Source organism: Pezoporus wallicus, unplaced genomic scaffold, assembly GCF_028554395.1.
Source record: "Pezoporus wallicus isolate ANWC-B61680 ecotype Strahan unplaced genomic scaffold, APGP_CSIRO_Pwel_v1 contig_6999, whole genome shotgun sequence".
Lineage (NCBI taxonomy): Eukaryota > Metazoa > Chordata > Aves > Psittaciformes > Psittacidae > Pezoporus > Pezoporus wallicus.
Window position 1 is genome coordinate 1,573,430 of NW_026640180.1, and position 26,164 is coordinate 1,599,593.

Below are 26,164 nucleotides of genomic sequence, written 5' to 3' on the forward strand. Positions count from 1 at the left end.
TTGCAAATCAGTAAGCATTTAATGTTCTCCTTATCTGTATAATGGCCAAATGAAATCACTTTTTACCTATTTATCTGCATGTACACACACACACTCTTGAAGATATTCACACATTCACATGTTTAAGCTGGAAATGCAGAATGAAGGAAACTGGGGAAAAAACATGTAATACTTTGCATTTAAAGAAATGAACAATTAGTTCATTGGTTTGGTCCTCAAACTAGTCCATCAAGTAGAAACAAGATTATCCCCATTATTCAGAAGTGCTGACAGAGTGTACGTGTCACTAAAGGTGTGACAGGACAGATGGAATCAATGTCTGGGCCACCACTTGGAATTCAAATGGTCCTGTTAACTTGGTCCTCTTTCATAATACAGAGAACAACCTTAAAGCTGGCAGTAGGCTAAAGCTGTCATTTAAAGGTTATTTGGTGGTCACTGAAGCAAGTCATTTCCTAATGGACAGATGTCCTCTTAACTAAAGCCCTCCCAGATGACTTCTTGTTTGAAGCTATGCCAGGTAAGGCAAAGACTGAGTAGACATGTAAACTGAAGCAACTTCTCAGAGCTAGTAGCTTTTGCTGAGAGCCTGGGCACCAACTCAGTAGCAGAGGAACGTTTGCTTGTTGCACAGGATCTCTTGGTAGGTCTGTCAGTCAATTGTTATATATCAGCACTTTAAGAATGCATTGTCTGGGGATGGGGGAGGGAAAGCAATTCAAACTGAGGGTTATTTGTCAGTTTGTGTTTTTAAAATTGGGGAAACTCAGTGTTATTTAGATTGAAATCGCATTGCTCTATAAGTTAGGGGGTGGAGGCTTCATAAATTAGGAGGTTGATAGTCTTACTACCATGAAAGCAAGAAAGCAAGGCCAGCCAAGTTATAAAGTTAGGCAGATCTTCTCACAACCTACATCATAATAATCATAAGTAACAAGAATTAAACTATTCTAAATGATAATGTTTTTTTCATCATCACACGTAAATTAGGATATGATCTGGGAATGGCATCCTTACAGGGAGATCCTGTTTCCTCTGAAGTGTCTCTCTGCAGGGAGCTGCCTATACTGATCCAGTTGCCGTATGTGTTTTTTTTTCTTTTAGCGTTCTAGTACTGAGGGTGTTACGGGGTCCTGCATTTCATCCATAATGTTACTGTTTGGTGACAAGTCAGAACTTGCAAATATTGTTTGAAGAGAGAAAAAAGAGTGTGCTTCCATACAGCCATCAAAGAAATATGGAGATTCACAGAATTACTGTTAATTTTCCTGTCACAAGCACTCACTTAAAAAAATGACCACAAAGACTTGAAGAAGATGACAATGCTGCAATGAAAATGAAAACAAATGGCATTAAAATTCCAGAAATAGAAACCAATCTTAGCAATAGTAGGTGGGTCTTCTTGGCCTTTCTCCCATGTTCAGATGGTATCAATAACAATTTGGGGGTGACTGTTACATATTTATGATTAATGGTTCTCTCCTGTAACAGATGATCAGTTCTTTTTAATCCCACTTCTTCAAGCAATAATATTAAACTGTCTTATGGAAGAGAGGGGAGTAAATTAGAAGCAAGTAAAAGAAATGTTATTTTTCATGGCCAGTTGGCACTGCTGGAATTCGCTGATACAGAAGGTCACCGAACTTAATGTTGCTTTTTTTTTAATTATTCTTTTCTTTTTTTCCCTTTTCTCTTTTCGTTTCTTTTCTTTTTTTTTTCCTTCTCTTCTCTTTTCTTTATCTTCTTTTCTCTTTTCCTTTTCTTTTCTTTTCCTTTCCTTTTTTTTTTCTTTTTTCCTTTCCTTTCCTTTTTTTTTATTTTCTTTTCCTTTCCTTTTTCCTTTCCTTTCCTTTCTTCTCTTCTCTTTTCTATTTATTTTAATTTTAGGGTAACTCTATGGCTGTTAATGAGATTTATAACTATGCAAGTTATGATGAAAAGGTTAATTGAATATTGAACTTCAAGATAAGAGGTGATGGCTTACTCCAGTCAGGAAGGAATTTCCCCTATCTCCCTTTCCCGCTGTGCACAGCACAGACCAATGGGATGGGTGCATACTGGTTTATTGTTTGTTTTTTTTTTCTCCTGAAGTAATAACTTATGGGCCTTCACAAAAAATGTGTTGGAACAAATGGACCAGTGGACTAGCCTAGGGTGTAACCTCATTTCATCTCATCTAAACTTTTTTTCAGTTTAAGCAATATACATGAATCACCGTCCCTGGAAGTGTTCAAAAACCATGCAGATGAGGCCCTCAGTGCTATGGTTTAATAGTGGTCTTGGCAGTCTCAGGGCAATGGTTGGACCTGATAACCTTAAAGATCTTTTCCAACCTAGTTGATTCTATGAATATAAAGTATCAAATTCTGATGTGCAAAAGGCATGTTTAATGCTCATGTGTGGGAACAGTAAATACCTGCTATGTAGTTTAGGACTGGTGTTGTAAGGCTCAGCTGTTCTGTTTATCTCCCAACACAGAAGGTTGTAAGCGAGACTGTATTAACACTATATTAATTTCTTTAAATACCTGAGTGATCTCCTGGGACTTCAAACTGACCAAATCAAAAGTTGACTTCTGCACAGTCACATATCTTTGTATGGCCAACCAGATGGAAAAGGAGGCATAGCATTGTTGAAGTTCAGGCTTTAGATAAATGAAAGGCATGTGGGACTTTGATATTTAGCTATCTTACTTCTATAGATACAATCTCAGGTCCCAAGCTGACTTGCTTTAGCTAGCAGAGTGCTCTGCGTGGGTGTGAGGATATAAACATTAGATGGACACTTCCTCCTCCACCCCCCTGCTGCATCTGTTTTGCAAGAACATCTTGGCCGCTCCTCTAGGGATTGCATTAATATGCAACACTGTAATAGAATCATAGAATAATTAGGGTTGGAAAGGACCTTAAGATCATCTAGTTCCAACCCCCCTGCCGTGGACAGGGACAACTTATGCTAAATCACATCACCCAAGGCCTCGTCCAACCTGGTCTTGAACACTGCCAGGGATGGAGCATTCACAACCTCCCTGGGCAACCTATTCCAGTGCCTCACCACCCTAACAGGAAAGAATTTCCTTCTTATATCCAACCTAAACTTCCCCTGTTTAAGTTTTAACCCGTTATCCCTTGTCCTATCACTACAGTCTCTAATGAAGAGTCCCTCTCCAGCATCCCTATAGGCCCCCTTCAGATACTGGAAGGCTGCTATGAGGTCTCCATGCAGCCTTCTCTTCTCCAGGCTGAACAGCCCCAACTTTCTCAGCCTGTCTTCATACGGGAGGTGCTCCAGTGCCCTGATCATCTTCGTGGCCCTCCCTTGGACTTGTTCCAACAGTTCCATGTCCTTTTTATGTCGAGGACACCAGAACTGCACACAATACTCCAAGTGAGGTCTCACAAGAGCAGAGTAGAGGGGCAGGATCACCTCCTTTGACCTGCTGGTCACGCTCCTTTTGATGCTGCCCAGGATGCGCTTGGCTTTCTGGGTTGCAAGCGCACACTGAAGCCCTCTCATGTTCATTTTCTCATCAACCAACACCCCCAAGTCCTTCTCTGCAGGGCTGCTCTGAATCTCTTCTCTGCCCAACCTGTAGCTGTGCCTGGGATTGCTCCGACCCAGGTGCAGGACCTTGCACTTGTTATGGTCAAACTTCATGAGGTTGGCATCGGCCCACCTCACAAGTGTGTCAAGGTACCTCTGGACGGCATTCCTTCCCTCCAGGGTATCAACTGAACCACACAGCTTGGTGTCATCGGCAAACTTGCTGAGAGTGCACTCGATCCCACTGTCCGTGTCAGTGACAAAGATGTTAAACAAGACCGGTCCCAACACCAATCCCTGAGGGACACCACTCGTTACTGGTCTCCTGCTGGATAGCTGATCAGTGGAAACATAAGGTACATCAACCATTAACTGCATTTTAGTTAGACTGCTAGAAAAAAGACAACTACTCCCTGTTATTAGAAACATTGTTTGGTCAATGGTGGGGTTTCTTCCATAGATACTCATGGTGGAGCTGAAGTGTTGAGGTAACTGAGGACATCTTGGGAGGGATGGTGGAAATCTGTGAGACTAAGTTTCCAAAGTGCCTGAGGCAGCAATCACTGAAGTTCCGAGAATGGTGCTCAAGGCTTACTAGAGAGCCCTGCATTCCCCCAGTTTCCACGGTACCTGTAACTCCTGTTCTGGAATTCTTCCTTCTCCATCCTTCCCCCTAACTTTCTGCAAATGCTTAGCATATGTTGAATAGAAAAAGACCATTATCCCTTTTCAACATTTTTCTCTGATACCATGAACAAACCACATAGCATAGGAATTTTTTTCAGTATTTAAATAAATGACATCAGGTTTTGTTTTTATTTGAATTGAGGAGAATGAAAGTGAGGAAGTGCAAATGATTTTATCTCCATGGCAGATGTATATTAAGTCAATAATGTGTTCATTATTTAAAGTAAGTTTATTTGAATTTACTTTTTAAATTTGTTTCAGTTGTCTTCCTCTCAAATTTTCACGTAGTGTTTTTCACCACTGGAATCCTTATTCAGAGTTACACTCGGAAAGCATTTTTTATTAGAGGGTATTTGTGAGGTACAAACTCTTCACTGTGCCTCCTCCTGGCCTTTAAATATATCTACAGGCTTAAGCAAAGATTTCCATTTGTCACATTCCAGTGTGGCCAGTGTAAGGTACTGGATGCTGTAAAGAGTTAGTAAGAATAGCTGGTTTCTAAATAGGAGCTCAAATTCTTAGCATTATCTAAACTGAGGATTAAAAAGTTATAGTTTTCCACAGGTTTCCATTACATTTCCTATTCAGCCTACTGTGCATTGTACATTATTAAACAGTACTGCTCTGACATGCCCCCCAAAGCAGCAAATTAACATTTCTTGTGAACTCTGTTCTTTTGTGGAAAAGTAATAATGACTCAAGCAGCTCCAAAAGTTTCTCAGATGAATCAGAATTTATTACTCGTAAAATGAATGCCCATTACACTTTCTGATACTGTGCATAAATTGTCATTTAGAGAAAAAAGAAGGGCCTTTTTTAGTGTTATGGGTAACAAATCTGTGACTTGCGTGGAGAATATGAACACATGCAACATATGAGTGACATAATTTGTGAGACTTTTGCTTCACTTTGCTCATCAGCTATTGTTCTCTTTATGGACCTTTACTTTTGACTCTTAAAGTAAATTTTACTTTAGTTGTGATTTGTAGTAAACTTAGTAAAGTTTAGTTGTGATTTGTTTCTCTCAGAAGAGAGAAAGCCCATTCTAGTCAGTGAAAAGATGAGCCCTGCCTTGTGCTTTGGATCTGGTTCAAAGCTTTTTGAGTTACCACTTTTAGGGAAGTACTCATGTGCCAACGTCCGACCTAATCAAAGTTGAAATTGCTGCTGGTGTGTTGTTGTTTTGTAGGTTTGGTTGTTGTGTTTTTTTTGTTTGGGTTTTTTGTTTGTTTGCTTTGGTTTGGTTTTCTTTGGAGGAGGGAATGGTGTTGGGGTTTTGTTCGGTTTGTTTTGGTTTTTTTTGTTTGCTTTGGGTTTTTCTGTTTGTTTTACCGATTCAGTTTTCTTCCTCCTTAAGGCTGACTTAGTTTGTCTTTTCTGAAAAATCTTGTTTCTTCCTCGTGAACGAAATACTTAAATTTTCTAGGTATACAGGTGTGCCTGCTAACTAGACTCTTGGCTCAAAGAAGACATGCGATCAGGAGAATTATGCAAGGCAGATGTGGTGAACTTAATCTAACTACAGTAACTAAGGAGATGCCTTAAGAAAGGATTCTTTCTGAAGAAAAAGGGTTGCTCAACATCCATTTAAGCTTCTAAAAGGACTCCTAGGTCTTATCAATGACTTTTGTGAATTTAGGATATAACCGCTATGTTGGAGCAACTCTGATTTCTGCATTATGTCTCTAGTGTGACTAGAAAAAAACAAAGAAGAAAGTGTATTAAGACATAAAGTGGGGATTTAGACTAGTCTATAGGAACATACTTAACGTTTCTGGGCAATTCTCTGCCTGTGCAATGGGGATAATGTATTTAACTACAGCACAAGAAGTCTGAGGATTAATCGGTTAATGAATTCCTTGTACCCTGAGCTTAAAAAGTGTGCTCTAAATGTTTTCCCATAGAAATTTCTCCACTACCTGAAAAGAGAGGAAGAAAAAAGCCAGTTCACTGCTTTAAAGAATTGTGAGAATTCTATCAAGAACACAGATAATTAAAATAATATTAATAGATTTTTAGGTCTTCATATTCCCCTTGAGGCCAGGTGTCCCTGTTTTTTATCTTTTTTTTTTCTTTTCCCCTTCAAGCAATGTCCCTGACTCAGTTGTCAAAGACCGAGAAGCAGAAGTGCCCACCTAGCTTTGAACTTGATACCTGCAGTGGAGTTACAAGGTTAAATAAATGGGGTGGTTGTCGTGTTGGTCTTTCTTCCTTTTTTTTTTTTTTTTTTTTAAGCTGAGCATAACAGTTCAAAAAGATCATCTTCCCCCCGCCCTTTCCTCCCCTAATGTATTTTTAGGCTGTATGCACTCCTGCCTATGTCTCTTCCTTAGTCCCAGTTGAAGATTTCAAGGGAAATGAGAGCTCTATTTTGTTTCTCCCTTGTATTGCAGATAGGGGGAGGAGGTGGTTATTAGAGAGAAGCGCTCTCTCTCGCTCGTTCTCTCCGTCTCTCCCTCTCTGGCTGATAGCACTTATCTCTCGCGCTCTCTCCTTCTCCTAGGTGATCCATTTCTAGGCAACGTGCTGGCTGCTGTCGGAGCTGCCAGCTCTCTCCGCATCCCACCAGCAAAGCAAGCTCCAAAAGCAACCAGCAGACCATCATCTGCTCCTTTCCTCTCCTCGCTCCGGTCACTCCTCCTTTCGCTCCTGCCCTGTCCAGCCACTACCTCCCGCGACAGAGACAGCACGCTGGGCTTCCTTTGCAGATTGCCTTTTTTTTTTTTTCTTCCCCTCCAGTTGTGGGAAGCAATTTTTCTAAGAGAAGGGTGTGGGGGGGAAACCTCTGCATTACTATCTGCATTACCTTGAAGTTCAGTTTGTTTTTTGGCCTCCGGGGGGGCTTTTCCTGCAGGAATCTGGTTGCTGGAAGCGGGATCGGCTGCTCTCCCGGTTGCCCGCTCCTCCCCCCTCGCTGAGGGCGAGCTCTTTGCTGCGGGCTCCCGGGGCTTCTCCGGGATTTGTGTGTGTGCTTCTGTGTGCGTGTCTGCGCGCGTGTGTGTGTGTGTGAGCGTGTGCGTGGCGTGGGTTGGAAGTTGCTGTGCAGCAGCCGGGACCGAGCGGATCCCTGGACCCGGCGGAAGGATGGGGATTGTCTGACCAGCAGCAGCGGCTGCTGCCCGCGGCGGCGCCCGGGCTGGATGGATTTGCTGCCGGCGCTCCCAGCAACTCCGGTGCTGCCCAGGAGCCCCTCCAAGTGAGGCAGGGGTTCGCCGAAGAGCGAGGCGCTCCCAGCCCCGACCTCGCTCCCTGCCCAGCCGCTGCTCTGCGCCGGCCACCGGGATTTACACGCTTCTCCGGCGGCACCTCAAACTCTTGGGTTTCCTGCGCCGCGCTATCTTCCGCGGTGGCACCGCTTGGTGAAGAGATCTGTTGTTACAAAGCCTGGACCTCCAGAGGAGATGGAAGTTTTCTCCCTCATCCTGGTCGTGTCCGTCTGTTGGACTCGAACCTGGAAAGCGGCGATTGCAGATTCAATCATTCATATCGGTAAGGGGGTGCTGTGACTGCTAGCGCTGCTGGACACTTTTCCAGCTTTCCTTTGCAACCTTCCCTCTCTTGGCAGGCTTCCCCTTCCCTCCCCCGCAGCCCCCGCTCTCTTTTATCCCTTGCTTTTTTTTCTGTTTGTTCTTCTAATTGCTTTCCACCAGGATCTTGGCCGTCCTCTTTTCCCCTACCGCTCTGTGTAAAGGTTTCTTGTCGGCGGGGTATGTGCGTGCTTTAGACCTTGAGGTTTTGCGCAGCTGTTGGTCTGGGGGGGAGGGGGACAGAGCTCAGGCACTTCCCCGGTCCCTCCTGCAGCCCCTCAGCTCCAGCTTGTCTTCCTCCTCCTCCGGCTCGCCCTGAAGCAGGGGAGACCCCAAGCCTTCCCGTATTGAAAAGCCTCCCCCTTGCCTTTCTTAATCCCCCATCCCGCCTTCCTCTGTCGCGGCGGAACAGGTGGTTTGGCAGTGTGAGCGCTTCCCCTCCCGCAGGCGGACAGGGGCGTGGGGCTTCGGCCACCGCACACCTCCCTCCCGAGCCGCTACCCCGCCGGCCAGGTGGCTGCCTCCCGGGGCCGCGGCGCCGGGGAAGGGTAGCGGTCTACCCTGGCGCCGGCGGGTGCAGGGGGGCAGCTGGAGTAATGCTGTGCACAGCGCTGCCCGCGCCCCCAGCCCGGTTTCTTCCCGCCGCCCGTCTCTGTTTTCTCTCGCCATGATCCGGAGTCACCTCTGGCCCGGCAGCCCTCCTCCCCGGCGAGCGTATCCCTGGTAAGCGCCGGGCCCCGCCACCGAGTGGCGGTTTGTTCCCAAGACTGGCGAGAGCCGGTCGCCCCCCTGCGCCGGCCGGGGATGCGCGGGGAGGGGAGGCAGAGGAGGGGAGAGCGCTTCCCCCTCGGCCGCTTGCCTATCTGCAGGCACCGCACGCAGGCGGAGCGGGAGCTTGGAATCGCCGGGAGGTTGGGGGGGGCTGCCCCGGGGAAGGTGCATTTGGGGGCAGGGTCCCGTCAGCGTTTTGGGGAGGTCCCCGGGGAGGTGCCAGCCCCACTATGGGGCAGCTGCCGCTCCCCCCGAGGTTGGCTTTATAAATATGTCTGCCAGTGCCTGCCTTGGGGATGGGTAGCGACTTTCTGTGGAAGGGAACGCGGGAAGAACGTTTGTAAAGCCCGGCTGCCAAGAGCTTTCCTGCAGGACACCGATATTTGGGCAGCGATGTGCCAGCCCCTCGTGTAGCTTCCCCCACCCCCCTTCGTGTAGTCCATGGGCTACCGCTCCGTTTAGGTACTGCAACTTTATAGGGGTCAGTCCTTAGGGCTTGTGTGCGACTGAAGCATCAGCTGCTGCTTAGGGGAGGCAGTGCCTTACGCCCTCCTTTTAAAGGGAGAATGACTTGTTTTAAAAAATTCTTCCCAGTTGTAGACTGTTCAAGCGGCACTAGGTTACGTCTTAGGATTTCTTTCTTAAGAGCTTGTAACACACTGCTCAGGTATTAGGGTTTTGGGGGAAATTTAGACTGTAGCAGATAAGGAATTTCTTTGCAAATCCCCTGTCTCCCAGTCCCTGGCACCGGGAGTGGTGCTGGGCAGGCTCTATGCCTCTGCACCGGCATCGGGGGAGGCGATGGCTTTTCTGTTTTCCTCTTAATGACAATTTCGTTTATTTCACTTGTGGTGCACCCGTCGTACGGAAACATCACTAATGTTTTTTTTTTTTATATAACGCTGTCAGTGATTAGATTCTTCAACACAGTAAATCCTTACTGAAAGCAAAATAAAATACCAAAGTAGTTGCTTCACCCACGATTAATTTGTCTTGAGAGACAATTAGTACAGTTGACAACGGGATTACCTCTTTTTATAGACTGGTTTATGTCGCCATGAAAATGGCAAACTGTTAATTGTTACATGGAACTTCAAAGCTACTAAAATGAATAACTGAGAATAAATGACCTGAAATTAGAAGTATTTTAACACTAAATGGTTAGTCAGCTAAGCATTCCAACATGTACAGCTGTCAGATGAGAATGTGGCCCCTAGTAACACCACTGTATTTTGTGACCTGGCTGTTCTGACCCCTTTTTGTTTTCTTTCAGTTGTGCAGAGTAAACTTATGTGTAAAATATTTAGATATAAATAATAAACTGTATTTATTTATATGAGTTAGCAAAAGCAGTAACAGGGTACTCTGTGAACACATCAACTACAGGAGAATTCATAAAGCCACATAAAAAACTAAAATGCTCGGTTCAGGGGAAAAGAAATACTATGAGAGGTAGTACTGATGCCTTAGACAACAAACGGAATAAATGCATTCTCTTTTTCTCATACAGTGCTAAGTTATTCAAGTGGAAAATATTTTCCCATGTTTGGGAGGGGCAGATGATTGTAAAGAAAACCCTGTGTTACCTGTGTGAACCCTTTTTTTGATAGCATGTACTTTTCCAGTATAATACTCTATCTGTCTTGCCTATGTAGTGGTTGGTGTGTTTCTTGTATCAAAGTATGCTATCAACCATCTCTTAGACAATGACAGAAAATGTTACTATTCAGTGAGTAGAGATTAGCAATGTGTTGATGGCAGTGGGAGGGGTATGGTGGTGACTGGTATTTATCTATGATATGCTTGTTCATATTCCTGTCTTGTGAATGGTTACAGCTGCTGCTTTTGATCATTAGAGCAGGTCTGTGTGTATGGAAATGTGCACATTTGAAAATAAACATTTTCCTATAGCATATTTTGAACATTGGTATGGCTGCTTATATAGTATGTATGTTTCTGCTGCCCTGCTATTATAAATAGGAGCTGGCAGTTCAGAAAGACTACATTAAGCACTCTCGTGAAAATGTTAAAATGAATCGACTCCACCGTAATTTTCCTTACTCCTATACAAAAAAGGGGCAGGGTTATCATGTCAGAACTGTGCAATTCTGTATTATACTGCTTTCTCTCAGCCCATGCATTGATTGAGTAATTTCATCAGCTCCACATTACTTGATTGCTTAGAAGTTTCCTAATGATCTGTATGCTGTAGGAAGAATCTGAAAGTCGTGAGTGGAATGGCAATGATTTTGTGTTTTATGAGGCTATTCAAAAAGTCGCTCTGATTTATGTAGCTCGAAAGCTCCAAAGTCTCTGAGATTAGCCACGCTGCCTGATATTTTCTTCATACATCAGTCGTCCCACACTCCTCACTCCCTAAACAGGGGTTTAGAACAGTGCTTTAATTAAGCAGGGATTGGGTGACATTCCTTGTCAACTGCACAATTTGTACACACTTTTTATCCTCTGCAGCTGATGGTCTCATGCTTTTATGTTTCTTACTTTGTTCTCATTTTTTTCCTCTTGACATGTACATAGTAATACATCTGTATGTGCATATGGATTTCCTATTTTGCCTATAGAAACATATATGCAAATACGTGTGCATTAGGTGCAGGAAAATCACCTAGGATAGCAGTCACACAGAACAGGTACAAGAGGTTTTGCTGAAAAAAATACACTAAAGTATTTTTAAAGGCTAATTCAGTCCTGTGCAGTTGCATACTGCTCCTAGCTTTTTTATTTTCAATGGTAAGCTCAGACATATATTATATAGCTATATATACTATGTGTGCTTTTACATATATTTATACATATTCTTTTGATATATATTTTTATATATACACTATGTTTTTATTTTTTTTTCTGAGAGAGAAGGCTAGATCTGCTCTTCACTTGCACATCTCAGCTTTTAGACTTTGGAGGCCTGGACTGCTGCATTGCCTGTGTTAGAAAAGTTCCCAGCATTGCTGTGTCCTGAGTTTTGGCTTATATTTCAAAGCTGTTCTATACCATAATAATAATATCAGGGCAGTTCCACCATGAGGTCTTACTCCTGTTGATATTGGTAGTGTATTTAAAATGTCTTTTTTTTTTTTTGGTAGGGGAAAGGGATTCTTCTAGCTTGGTGGTATGAACATCCACATTTCTCCTTGTAAGCTGGTGTACTACAGTGCGGTTCGGCTTGTATTGTGCATTGGTAATAGGAGTTTAATTTGCCGTGTTATTGGTAAAGCCTCATTGGAAGATGTTGTAGTGTATGGCACTGTGCATTACAGTATTCTTATATGCAGTTTGTAAAGTGCAGGACAAGCGAGCAAAACTTATTAAAAAAACCCAAATAACTAGCCATGTATCTATAGTGTCTACAGATGAGGGTTCAGGGCTCTGTCTTCCCTGCTGTAGAACCTGCCAAGGTTACTTGCTTATTTTAAACATACAATGAAGACCTGGAGTACAGCATGCTGTGGCTTAGCAGCCAGTGGGTTTTGTTAATAGCTATGTTCTACCTAAATGCTTGGCATGCATGAAGTACTTGGTGTTTCTATGTGCACTATTTCTCAGACTCTCCCAGGTGCTTAAATTTGTGATAGTATTTCAGGCCCTGTAACATGTTTTAGTGCTAGTTACTCTGCAGCTAGAGAGGGATAATTTTGCCTGCCATAGATTACGGCTTGCTATCCTCCAAAGGCATATTTGCCATTAGATGTCACTGCTTTCTGGAGTGTTTCTTAGTGATCTCCAGGGCCTGATCCAGAGCCTGTCATAATCCAGGTGAGTCGCTTAGTTGACTTCAGAAGATTTTAAACTGAGCCTGTGGATTGCTGACTACAGCAGGCAGCTCCTTTTCATGTTCTTAAATAATTCTTAGTGTTATTTCAAGTTCTTTGTCCTTAATAAAGGGGGGGGTGGGGGAAGGGAAGGCAACGATCCATTTTCAGGTGGTGTCCTAACAAATGCCCGCCATGGCAGTAACTGCTGCTGCTGTGTGCTTTCAGATGAGTACTTATGGATGCACAGAGTCTTTATTCTCACAATGCCATCTTTGAAAAAACACACTGGAGAAAAATCTTTTTAAGACTGTGACTACATAAACCTACCAACTAAGGTTCATTTAACTTAATGAACAAAGGCATTAAGTATGGTTCTCTTCCACTCCCTGGCCTTGTAAAGCAAGTGGTATTGGCAGGAGATGACTTTTGTAAGCCATTAGGTTACTCCCTAGATATAGTCTTGCATTTACTTTTCTTTCATGTGATATATAGGTATCTATAATCTGCCATGACAGTCTGTTTTTTGCTGAAATTTACTGGGGGCTTTTGCCTTTTGAGGTTTGTATTTTTGCTCTTTGTTGCTGCCACTCCATTGCCTGTTCTTTTGTCAGTATGCTAACAATGGTTTTAAACATAGTTTATGTGAAAGAGTAGTTCTATTTGGCTATGTGTTTCTAGCTATTTTTTCTAATTACCTGAATTCTATATGATAGCATACACTGTCTCCACACTCTCCAGTTTGTGGTTTACATCATCAGTGTTTAAAACATTTATTACACACAAACAATTACTGTTTGGACTTAAGAACAATCATTGGGAAAAGGAAACAATGTTTATAAAATGATCTGTAATTTGAGGAAATAAGAGAAAATAATCAAATTCAGAAACTAAATTACAATACATGATAGCTTAGTGTGTGGAAAATCTTGATTTCAGGTGGTACACTGGTAATGAAGCAAATTAGTGTACCTTTCTGCATCTATAAACTCAGATGTAACTTTTTTTTTTAATAAGATTTGAATTACTCCAGAAGGAGTAATTTATTATCTGTGTTGGTGACATTGGAAGAAAACTTTGATTTCAGTGGCAGGCTTGGCATGTCTGTGGAAACCTGAATGGCTTCATACCTGAATGGCCTTACAGTTCAGTTCATGGCTCTGGTGATGCTGACACTCATCTCTGAGAGTCCCAGATACACTCATTTGTTTGTGTTATCTAGAAGTGCCAAGAGGCAAGCATGACAATCACAGTAAAGCATAATGTGCAGTTTGCCAGCAAACTGTCATAGTGGGTAGGAATTGGGCATGAAAGCTCATGCTTCTCTGGGGCATTTTGTGTCCTAAACTGACTGGCAATGGGCTTCTTACTGGGCTTCTTGGATAGAGATGCAATTCCTCTGCTGCTGTGATGTTACTTTATCTTCCTCCACAATCTGTTATGTCCATTAGTAAGAAGGAGTTGACCTGTTGCTAGTAGTTACCAAAATGAGCTATATTGGCCTTTCTCAGAGTACTGTTGACCATGGTTTCTTTGCTGATCCAGGCTAGCAGACAATTGGAGATGGTGCAATACTAAGATGATGCAATGTGATACTTGGCACATAATATGTGCTAAATGAATATCCAGTAAGTGTGGTGCTGTTCTAGTTAAACCATCCTTGACACCAGGTAAGGAGGACCTGGGCAAAATCATCTGGGTGTGGTTCTTAGGTGGCTTGTGCATTTGAAGCAGCATGCAGAGAAGAGGAAGTGCTGTTGTCTGATGTTACAAAGTAGAATTTAATTGTGTATTCTTGATGTAATAATTTAAACATAGAGACTAACGTGAAAGTGTTTAGAGGAAGAGTGGATGAGGAAAAGGTATCTTTTCTGCCATATCTTTCTGTACTTTGGTCTCTTCCCATGAGCACCAGTACAGCAATTTCCTCTGCTGTTCTTCATTACAGGAGTGAGGCTTTGGTTTCTAGGTATTGTTGGCTGAGCAGTTGTGAAAGATGGTGGAGTAAGGGAAAGAATCTCTTGTATCTGCAGCCACTATAATTAATAATGGTTTATGTGACTTAGAGAGTTATAACTGATCTGTATAACAGGAAGGACACAGGCTGAAATTGGAGGTTAGTAGATAAAATGTACTGGTGTTTGGATGACAGTTATGAAACTTGGCAAGGGAACAGGCTTGAAATTGTGCAGTGCTGTAATTTTGTAAGGTTTGGAATTTATACCCTAGTTTCAGTGATAATATACTTAATTCAGAGGAGGAGCTATTTCGAATTGTATTGTACCACAGAGTGCACTTCAGCTGAAGTCTTGTTCCTGCTTTGGTCTGGGGTAACCACATCAGCTTAAGGAAGGGCTATGCTGTGAGCTCCAAGTGTTGCACTAAAAGAACAAAACAAACGCAACACATAAAAAGTGACACTTAATGAGAAAGGATAATACATTAACTACAGCATTTCTCTGTAGCATTACAGTGGAAGAGGCGGTACAGGAACATACATTGTAGTTTTAGTCAACTGTAAACGGAAGGATTTGTAAGTACAGGGTTAGATTTAAAGTAGATTTCTATTGCACACTTTAGGTCTGGAATGGTGGGGGATGAGGGTAGAAAAAGAGATAAAAGGAAAAAAAGTTCTCTGAAAGTTTTGCTGGGTTTATCTGACCAGCTATGCTCAAGAGGAAATTGAAAGAGAAAATTAGTAAAAATGCAAGGAGGGGAGGAAAATAAGATATCAAAGGAAAGAGCCAGTAGTTCTTTGTTTCTGTTTCTCTAGGAGCTGTGTAATGTTCCTGTAAGTGCTATGCTAGATGGAAAAATTCTGACCCAGGAAGGGGAAAATGTGACGATACAGAATTTAAATGAAGAATTATATATGTATTTTAACCTATTAGATAACACTCTGTGCTGAAATGCTAATTATTCCTAATTGTTATATTTACTTTACTCATGAATAAAATATCACATATCTAATAAAATATGCAGTGAAAATCACTGTAAAATCCCTCTTGGAGTCTTTCATGCAGATTTAAAGGATTTAATCTCTTTATTTCTTCATTGCTTTTTAAATCATTAACTTTCTATAATCAGTTGGATTGCTAAGGCCAATATCCAGTGAACCTAACGATAATTGCTTGTTTTGCAGCATGATTTTTTGTTAGACCAACCATATCTTTCTCAGAGGCTTAAATTGAGTTGGTGATTTCATTATAATAATTCACTTGTGATAAATCAAAATCAAATAGCACCACTCCGGTGCTGTGGAAGGTAGCTCTGGATGAGAACCTCAGAGAGAGCAGAGGATGACATAGCAGCAGACCTGAATGCCAGGCCTGAATTTGCTATGCTTTCTTTTAACATATATGTCATTCACAAATGAGCACTCTCAGAAATCTGCTTTAAATAGAGAAATGAAAATGTGCACAGGACAGCCTTCCCTGCCATGGGACTCTGCCTGAAAGCCTGCGTTCAGGACCTGGACCTGATGACAGACAGTAACTTAATTTGGTTTTAAAGCATGCAGGAGCACAAGTCTGACTGACTGCCAGTTGAGCTTAGGCGTCTGAGCTATTGATATGTTTTGAGGATGGCAGTTGTCTTTCTGAGGTGACAAGACTATTGCAGAGTTACCTCACTGACAGCAATGAGTACTAAAAGTGGTCTGGTAGGATACCATCGGTTGAAAGCATGCCATGGGGACATCTGCAGACCAAACACTATTAAGCAAGGATATTTGTTGATGTGTAGACTTTGCATTTTTTCAGTCTTTCTAATGTCCAGCTTAAATGTTTCAGAATGTTTTTAAACCATTTCATGTACTGGAGAGTTGTTAAAGGGAAAAAGCAAGTGGAAAAGATCTGGTTCTCACTCAGAGAAGCCACTATAGTGTACTGGCACTGTACAGCCAGTATATGGTACAGACTGTGTGTTAAGTGGCAGGTGGAAGGCAACAGCTCTAATTGGTCATATTAAAATACACATACTCCCCTCTTTCATTATTTTTATCCATTTCTTCCTCTCTTACATTCCAAGTTCATGACAAGAAGTTGTGATGGTTGCTGTGTTCTATACTGTTAAATACCTGGTTTTCTTTTTGGTTTTGTTTGTTTTTTTTTTTTTTTTTCCCCAGTCAGAGAGAATAAAGTTAAACATACTATAACACAAATATCTGTTATTTGGACAGAAAAGGCTGCTTTTATTTCTCTGGAATTCCACTTATTTGACCTCTTTTGAGACAAATGTACCTCCAAAAGTTGGTTATCATGCTTAAGGCTAGTCTTTCTTCACTTCTCCCTTTTGTGAGCATATAGACCCAAGCAGTATTGCAGTATATCCACTAATGTATTTGCCATAATGATTTTTTAAATTTACTGCTCAGGTACTACCTAAATTTCCAGGTCCATGCTACAGGTTAATACAAGCAGTGGGGTGTGTATTAACATATGCATACACAATGTATAAACACACACTTTTTTAGAAATCAGAGGGTTTATTCTTTTTGAAAATACTTCACTGAATTTTCTTTGATTTGGGATGACATTGGTTTGTGCCTTAAGTAACAACACAGAGATTTGGGAGGCTTTTTACTTACAGGCAGGAAGTTATAGCATGAATACAAATAATGAAGTGGCTCCCCACTGTGCTAGAAGCTGCACAAATGTGGAACAAGAAGCTGGCTGTCAGAAGATTTGATGATGAAGTAAGAGAGGGCTTGGATCTCTCTGACTCAGTTTGTACACGAGGAGACAAAGTTGCAAATCTTTTTGTGTCTTCTGGCAGATGGAGTCATTCATTCACATTCTTGAATGATCTCTCTGGCTATGAAGGCCTGAAAGCATGCAGGTATGTCTGCAGGGATGTCCTGAGAGGGCAGGTGCCATACTTCCTGATTTGGGTCATGTGATAATAGAAGTTACAGTGCTGTGAGGTGAGAGAGTTGATGGGAAATAAAGGCCAGCAATATGTGTATAATCATTACCTTTAATGCTTTATTGCCAATAACATTGGTTAAATTGGCAAAATAAAAACAGTCATTATCTCATTAGCTGCTGACATATTAGTCTCTGATTTTACTTAGTACAGAAACTAATGCATAGGTATGCACGTGCATGTTTACTTTCTGTTTCTTTTGTTTGGACATACATTTCATAGTACAGTTTTGCAAGACATGACATCTAGGTAGAAAGAAAAGAACCCTTTGTGGGAAAGTGGAACAATGTATGTTGCAAAATGTCTTACTTTATTTAAAAGAGATCTTTAAATATAATCAGTGATTCTGAAAGCATCTACAGCCTTGTTAGCTAGCCTCATGGAGCTACTGAAATGTTATTGAGACAATATAGAGAAACTATTTTCTAAGTCCTTGGAGTAGGTCTCCTGTTACATAATAAGATTGCATCTGGGAGATACATGAGGGTCACCCATCTGTTTGGAAAAATTTCTCTCATTTTGCCGTGCTGCAAACGATATAGGGATTATGTCAAATGAAATGGCTGAGGGGAGTGGGCAGGACAAAAGCACATACTGTGTACAATGTCTTTTTTAGACAGGGAAATGATCAGCTGTGCTTGGTGTCGCCATCACATAGGGTGGTGTCTTAGGAATATCGTTGATGCTGTGTCTAGCTGAAGGGGAAAAGTTTGCAGGTAAAGGATAGCATGAGTTGGCAGGCATTAAAGCATTGTTGGTGGTTTCTTTGCAGCATAGAGGCTCTGGGAGCAGGAGTACTGTGGGGAAGGTTCTGTTGGTGCCTTCTACATGGGAGGTTTGGAAGGGGATGGGTGGTTGTGGTTAGCAGTGGTGGGAGTTGGTTGAGTGGTGAAGGGGTGCAGGAAACTTTTGGAGGGGGCTAGCCCAAGAGGTGGGCCAAGCTAACTTTGTAAAAATACAGGATAATTCTAGGGAATAGCATGCAGTTTTACATTTATGTGGGCTGGAGGCTGGGCTTTCAACACTTGGGACAGGCCGTGAAGAACAGTTATATATGTATGCATATGAGGGAAGTTGGGAAATCCAAAGATGCGAGGCACTGGAATGTCCAAAAATATTATAGATTAGAAAATTGGATTGTTTCTTCCCACCCAGCCTCTATAGTTTTACTGTAAAGCATTCAATTTCTGTGGCAGACTTTTTTCTCTTTAGCTGATAATTGTGCCTGGTTACTTTGCAGAAATAAAGATCCATTTTATTTTTGTATTGCGTAGTGCTGTTGTACACAAACAATGAGTACTGAATTATTATCTTCCACCCCTCTCCTCCCAGGATAGCTCCGAGCATACTGTACTTTCCTGTGCCTTAGCATTTTCCCTCCAGTTAAATAATCTTCCTTTGCTTCCTCTGTGCAGCAGTTTATTGCTGGTTTGTACTGTGCCTCTGTGTAAACTCAGCTTCTGTGGCTGGAGAGTGGGAGGAAGGGACGCACACAGCCACAGCTTCTGCTCCATTGACTTTTGACCTAATTTAGGAAGGAAAGAGAGGGAAAATAATGCAGTGTGCGTTTGGATTCAAAGCCTGCTGTGTCCTTTTGTGGATTGAGGGAGAGCTCTAGCTTTCCCTCATCTGATCATTTGAAATAGCTGCATAGCTTGCACTGAAAGTTAGATCTCTCTTCAGTGAAGCTCTAGAGTGGTCTTATCTTGTGCTTATCTTAACCCATGTTCTCATTTGAGCTGTTGAGGCTGAAGTCTGGTTTTCTGTCAACATTGGTCCTGTCCAACCCTCAGTTAGTGCAGTAAAGGGGCAGCCACTGATTTGTATTTCCACTAACTGAGACACACTAAGAGTGGGGATAATACATTTTAGAATTTTTTTTGAGATCTTTTGAAATCTTGGTGATCTTTAGTAACAGGGCTGAATCGTGTATGGGAGGAGGAGGTAAATGTTCCTCAGGGGAAGGCAGATAAAGATGAAAAAAAAGTCTCACCTCAGTGCACAGCAAGATCATGGAATAAATCCTGCAAACTGTGCTAAGGCCCATGGAAAATAAGGAGGTGATTGGTGACAGCCAGCATGGTTTCACTAAGGGTAAATCATGGCTGACTAAGTTGGCAGCCTTCTAATAACAGGGTGACAGCATTGGTGGATAAGGTAAGAGTAACTGATGTCATCTACCAGTACCTGTGGAAGGCTTTTGACACTGTCCTGCACAACATCCTTGTCTCTAAATTGGAGAGGCATGGATCTGATGGATGGACAACTCTTTGGATAAGGAATTCGCTGGGTGGTTGCACCCAAAGAGTTGCAGTCAATGACTCCGTGTGGAGACCAGTGATGAGTGTTGTTCTTCAAGGGTCGGTGTTGGGACTGTCACTGTTCAACATCTTTGTTGGCAACATGGACAGTGGGATTGAGTGTGTCCTCATGCCCTCAGCAAGTTTGCCAGTGACACCAAGCTGCATGGTGCGGCTGACACACTGGAGGGACGGGATGTCATCCAGAGAGACCTTGACTGGCAAGAGAGGTGAGCCTGTGCCAACCTCATGAAATTCAACAAGGCCCAGTGCAAGGTATACCTGGGTTGGGGCAATCCCCAGCACAAATACAAGCTGGGTGGCAAATGAATTGAGAACAGCTGTGAGAAGGGCTTGGGGGTATTGTTTGTTTGAGAAGCTCAACATGATCTGGCAGTGTGCACTCACAGCCTGGAAAGCCAACCGTATGCTGGAGTGCATCAAAAGGAGCATGACCAGAAAGGAGCTTCTCCCCCTCTACTCTGCTGTTGTGAGACCCCACCTGGGGTACTGCATTCAGCTCAGGCCACCAACACAAGAGGGATGTGGACCTGTTAGAGCAAGTCCAGAGGGCCATGAAGATGATCTGAGGGCTGGAACACCTTTCCTATGAAGACTGGCTGAGAGAGTTGGGCTTGTTCAGCACGGAGAATAGAATGCTCCAGGGAGACCTTATAATGGTAACTAAAGGGGCCCTACAAGAGATCTGGAGAGGGAAGATACTAGAAGGGCATAGAGTGACAGGGACTGGGGGAATGGATTTAAACTGGCAGAGGACAGATGTAGTTTAGATATTAGGAAACAGTTCTTTACTGTAAGGGTGGTGAGGCACTGGCACAGGTCACCCAGAGAAGTTGTGGCTGCCCCATCCCTGGCAGTGTTCAAGGCCAGGTTGGATGAGCTTTGAGCAACCTGGTCTAGTGCAAGGTGTCCCTGCCCATGGCAGGGGAGTTGGAACTAGCTGAGCTTTAAGGTCCCTTCCAACCTGAACCATTTTGTGAATCTGTGACAATGCATTTGGAAACTGCTGAAAATCGTCTTCTGCAGGATTTAGAAATTAAAAACAAGAAAACAAACAAAAAAAAACCCACCATAAAACAAACCCAATAAAAAACCCCAAGAAAACACAACAAACAAAAAGTTGTTCAGTAAAGTACTGGGGCACAGGGGGGTTAGCTTATTTTTTCTTTTTTTTTTACATATGTTCACCCCCCATTTTTTTATAAGACTGCCAAATGTCCTGGGCTAGAATTAATTGGCTTTTTGTGTTGTGTCAACTAAGCATTACAACTATTTTCAGAAAATTCTAGGTTTATAGTCTCCCATGCAGAACATGAAAGGGAGAGAGAGGCTAACTTTTTATAAACAAGGTCCTTGTATCATTTTGTGCTACTAACTGGAGGTAACAAAGTATTGAAATTATTGGTGTTGGTGCTTTGGAAGCTGTTAAAGTTCTCCCTGTAACCCCTATCCCTTCATTCTGCCTAGTCCCCTCTTTAGAACAAGAGTGTGCTGTTTCTTTCCCTCTCACCTCCAGGCATTTGTAATGAATAATTAAATATTTGCTACTTAGGAATAACCAGCATCCAGATTTCTTGAGGCAGCTTGAGGACCAAGTGCCATAGAGAGGTATTTTGTTTTTAGCATTGTGTTAGCAATGCAACAGAGGTTATGGGTTGCAGTTCATTTCACAGACTCCCCCTGACTATTCTGGGTTTGAAGGTATTTTGTAATTTTTAATAAAAATGGCCACTTTTCATTATGGTTTGAAGTCAGTGACCAGCAGCAGATGTAGACGTAAGCTTTGAAATGGCTTTTTTTATGAAAGGGTTTGAGAAGTATGTGTTAGAGCAGTTTCATTAAAATTCCAAAGTGTTAACTTAAATGTAATAATGCTCTGACAAAGTGCTACTACCATCTGCTAGTGAGGATTAGTACTATTTAAATATCACCATAATTCCCAGAACAAGTGAAGGAATCATGGTGTGGAGGAAAGTCTAACTCTAAGGAAGTCCCTCTCCAGCATCTTTGCAGGCCCCCTTCATATATTGGAAGGCTGCTATGAGGTCACTGTTAAGATTCTCATCTCCAGGCTGAACAGCCCCAACTTCCTCAGCCTGTCTTCATACGGGAGGTGCTCCAGTCCCCTGATCATCCTTGTGGCCCTCCTCTGGACTTGTTCCAACAGTTCCATGTCCCTTTTATGTTGAGGACACCAGAGCTGTACAGAGTGCTCCAGGTGGGATTCCACAAGAGCAGAGCAGAAGGGCTGGGTCACCTCCTTCAACCTGCTGGTCACGCTCCTTTTGATGCAGCCCAGCATACGGTTGGCTTTCTGGGCTGCAAGTGCCATGGCACTTGGATGCTGGAGAGGGACTATTCATCAGGGACTGAGCGGTAGGGCAATGGGTAATGGGTTCAGACTTAAACAGGGGAAGTTCAGGTTAAATATAAAAAAGAAACTCTTTACTGTGAGGGTAGTGTGGCACTGGAACAGGTTGGTCGAGGAAGTGGTAAATGCCCCATCCCTGGCAGTGTTCAAGGCCAGGTTGGACAGAGCCTTGTGCAACATGGTCTAGTGTGAGGCGTCCCTGCCTGTGAAACTAGATGATCTTAAGGTCCTTTCCAACCCTAACTCTTCAGTGATTCTATCTTGCACAATATTTAAAGGAAAGAGCAAGAGGTGAAATCTAGTCATGCCAGACTACATGTAGCTGTTGATTGCCTAGTTTAGGAAGGATTTTTTGAGATCCATATTAGACGATGTATTTTATAAAAATTCCACTTGAGGAAAAAAGGCCAACCAGAACCATTTGGTGTATTTCTCTTTTCTTTCCTAAAAAGGATTCACTGAGTTATTTATTCACAGTCTTTTGTGGTCTATAGCTAATATTCTTAACTATCTCTGCAGAGAAATCAATCATGTCTCTCATATGCCTTTAGCATATAATTTTCATCAGTATTTCTTGGTGGTATACAGGTTGTGTGTGTGTACGTTTGCTTATTGATACAATGGCTAGTGGTCCATGTAGCTAAGATACACTAAGACCAACTCTCCTGGATGATATGCCAGTTCTATCTTTTATTATTCTTTTTTATTATTTTTCCATTCTGGAAGTACAAGGGGAACTGATAGCCTATTTGAAGAGTCAGGTCTCTTTTACTTGCTACTTTTAAGAGTAAAGATCTTCACCTCTTCCAGACTGCCCCTCAGGACCCCATGCTGTTTTCCTTGTTTTTCACATAGGCTGATTATTCAGAAAGTTACTTGCTTGAAACTAGTCACTCTAAAGCCAGGGTGAATTAAAGATTTCTTGGCTGCCTGTTGCTCAATACAAGCAACTATGTTTTCTTCTGCTATCACTGAGAGGTATTTTGGTTTATCTGATGTAAGAGAGGGCACACAGAGAGCCACCTTCTGTTGTGTTAGCAAGCATCTGTCTGAGGTATGGGGAGCAGCGACTGTTTGTACTCTGAGAATAAGGCCTTATTTTAAGGGTATTCTTGTCTTACTCTTGCTTTTTGCTTAGACAGGTTTTTGTTTCCTTTTATATCTGGTGCGTACAGAGAAGTAAGAACAGATGGATTTTTCCACACATTTACAGTGAATAGTAGGCTGATGAAATAGAATTGGCCAGTCCACAGTCGTCAGTCAGTAAACCTACCCCTTTGAGGGATCTCCATTTATCATGACTGGGTACTGGGTAATCTCTGCCATGACTATAGCATGGTGACCCTGCATAAGAACAAAGTCAGATGTATTCCCACATAAATTTCCTTGCTTGTCTCCTCATACTTAGTTGTTTATCTTCCCTCATAAAAACTGCTTTAGTGTACTGATGGATTCAAAGCATACATGAATATGTGCCTCATAAAGAGGCAACTTGTCATAGGGCTAGGGTGGGCAATTTCCATCTCATGAATCCCTTATTTTCTGTAAGGACTCAGAGCTGTTTCCAGCAGCTATTTCTTTACTGATTTTTCTCATTCTCAGCACTTTGATGAAAAATGGGATGGGTTTCACCAGGAGCAAGGGAAGGAAACTCTTGGCCTACTAACACCAGAGAGTAAGGGGAAAGGGAAGGGAGAGAGTGGTTTGGTTGTGGCTCCATGATGAGTATAAAAACGGTGATATGCTATACAGGGCATGTGTCAATTATCTGCTTCTTCCCTTAGAATCTTTGTGTCTAAACACTTTTTCTAAAACTGCCGGGGGCCTAAATGAGACAAAACTGAGTGTGAGTTAGCCCAAGAATATTCTCATGCAGTTTGCTGAGGAGACACTCATGGTAGCTAAGCCAGCTCGTAGCTTTGTGTCAAGCTGCATGTTATACAGGGTAGGTGTAATGTTGCCCACCTTTCATTACCCTCTTAATTAAATAAGTTAGGACATGCTTCTGGCCACCTCTGCCCATCCTGCTTTGTGTATGCTACTGCCTACCTTTCTCATTCACAGCAAGCTTCTTTTATCTCGTCGCATCCCAGGTTTGCCCTTATACTTCTATCAGAGAAGTCACTTTGAGTGGACAGTTACAGCTTTACTTGCATGCCAGCAGTTTCTTATGCTTATAAAATGCTAAGGAGTGAAGCCAAACAACTGGAGAGTTTTTCTGGCTCTTGGCAGGTAGCTATCACAAGCAGTTGTTAATCTCTCTCACTGTGTCTTGGGCCAGTCCCTCCAGACTGAATTTGATACCTGCAGTGACATTTATCATCACATTATCGGTTGATACCCTGGAGGGAAGGAGTGCCATCCAGAGGGACCTTGACATGCTTGTGAGGTGGGCTGATGCCAACCTCATGAAGTTTAACCATGCCAAGTGCAAGGTCCTACACCTGGGTCAGAGCAATCCCAGGCACAGCTACAGGTTGGGCAGAGAAGAGATTCAGAGCAGCCCTGCGGAGAAGGACTTGGGGGTGTTGGCTGATGAGAAAACGAACATGAGCTGGCTTCAGTGTGCGCTGGCAGCCCAGAAAGCCAACCGTATCCTGGGCTGCATCAAAAGGAGCGTGACCAGCAGGTCAAAGGAGGTGATCCTGCCCCTCTACTCTGCTCTTGTGAGACCTCACTTGGAGTATTGTGTGCAGTTCTGGTGTCCTCAACATAAAAAGGACATGGAACTGTTGGAACAAGTCCAGAGGAGGGCCACGAGGATGATCAGGGGACTGGAGCACCTCCTGTATGAAGACAGGCTGAGGAAGTTGGGGCTGTTCAGCCTGGAGAAGAGAAGGCTGTGTGGAGACCTCATAGCAGCCTTCCAGTATCTGAAGGGGGCCTATAGGGATGCTGGAGAGGGGCTCTTCATTAGAGACTGCAGTGACAGGACAAGGGGTAACAGGTTAAAACTTAAACAGGGGAAGTTTAGGTTGGATATAAGAAGGAAATTCTTTCCTGTTAGGGTGGTGAGGCACTGGAATGGGTTGCTCAGGGAGGTTGTGAATGCTCCATCCCTGGCAGTGTTCAAGACCAGGTTGGATGAGGCCTTGGGTGATATGGTTTAGTGTTAGGTGTCCCTGCCCACGGCATGGGGGTTGGAACTAGATGATCTTAAAGTCCTTTCCTACCCTAACAATTCTATGATTCTATGATTATCTAAGTTGCAGACAGTACCTTTGGATCTTTAAGGTAATGTGACTATGTGTTTGTGGATTGGCATGTAAATATATTTATGTTGGGATCTGGAAGGTGGGAAACGGAGAAGTTTCTGGGACATGAGCTTTTGAGGCAAGAGCTGTCACTGAAATTTGTAGCAGATAGGCAAGAGAAGTGTACCTTGTGTTCCCTGGTGCTATTCATCCAATAGTATTGCCTAGTATCCATGTTGTGGTAATAGTGCCTGCGATCATGGACCTGTTTTATGTGCTGTCTGTGTACATAGTAACAAGCAGTCTGTGGTGAAGTTTCTGTAATCTTTTCTTGTTGTTTCTTGTCAGCTTCATTTACTTCCTCGCATGCCCCAGGACAAAGCTATTGTATTCATGTTTCCGGAAAGGCAAAGGAAAGCTTCAATAATACTTTTAGCCTGAAAATATTTGGGCAGTGTTTTTGCTTCTGTTACCTCTTACTTTTACCCATCTGTGCCAACAGATTACATTTATTAGCACAACATGGTAAGTATTTTGGCTTCAAAAAATAAGATCCTATTTAAATTGCATATTTATTGGTCTGCTCCTTGTAAAAAGAGGGTTTTCAGGTTCTTGTTGTCATCATTTCGATAGTATATTACAATGCCTTTAAATGGTACTGGTTTAGTTCCTAGGCCTAACTTGCCTTAGCACAGTACCAAGATCACTTTTCCTTGGCCTTCTGTTCACTGTGCAGTCTGTATTAAACTGCTTTTATACACCATCAGAAGTGAAGAGCAGATAGGGAAGTTCTGTTTTTTTCCTAACTGATGATTAGAAATAGTACAGCCAAGAAGTTTATGCAGTGGCACAACAAATGCTTTTGCATGCATTTGTTTTTTGTTATGCAAAACAATATTTCTGCCTTCACCTGCTGACCACCGAGGCTGCTGACTCAATGCAGCCTTTAAATTTTCTCAGACTTTAAATTTTTAAGACTCTATAAAGAGTAAAAAAAAATTGCCATAGTCTCAACTCGCCTTCTGAGCAACCCAGACCATAGTGTGCATTTGAA

The 26,164-nt window shown here is 42.6% G+C and overlaps 1 protein-coding gene across 2 annotated transcripts in view; it reads left to right on the forward strand.

The window, feature by feature from the left end:
* The first annotated feature begins 6,991 nt into the window (after nucleotides 1-6,991).
* GRID2 (glutamate ionotropic receptor delta type subunit 2) overlaps nucleotides 6,992-26,164 on the forward strand; it is a 914,338-nt gene continuing 895,165 nt past the window's right edge. The window contains exon 1 of one of the 2 annotated variants that reach the window (XM_057417982.1): nucleotides 6,992-7,719. In XM_057417982.1, coding sequence (XP_057273965.1) covers nucleotides 7,632-7,719 — 88 coding nt within the window. In that variant the 5' untranslated portion in view covers nucleotides 6,992-7,631. The remainder of the gene's footprint in view (nucleotides 7,720-26,164) is intronic. The other variant, XM_057417981.1, reaches the window with a different exon arrangement.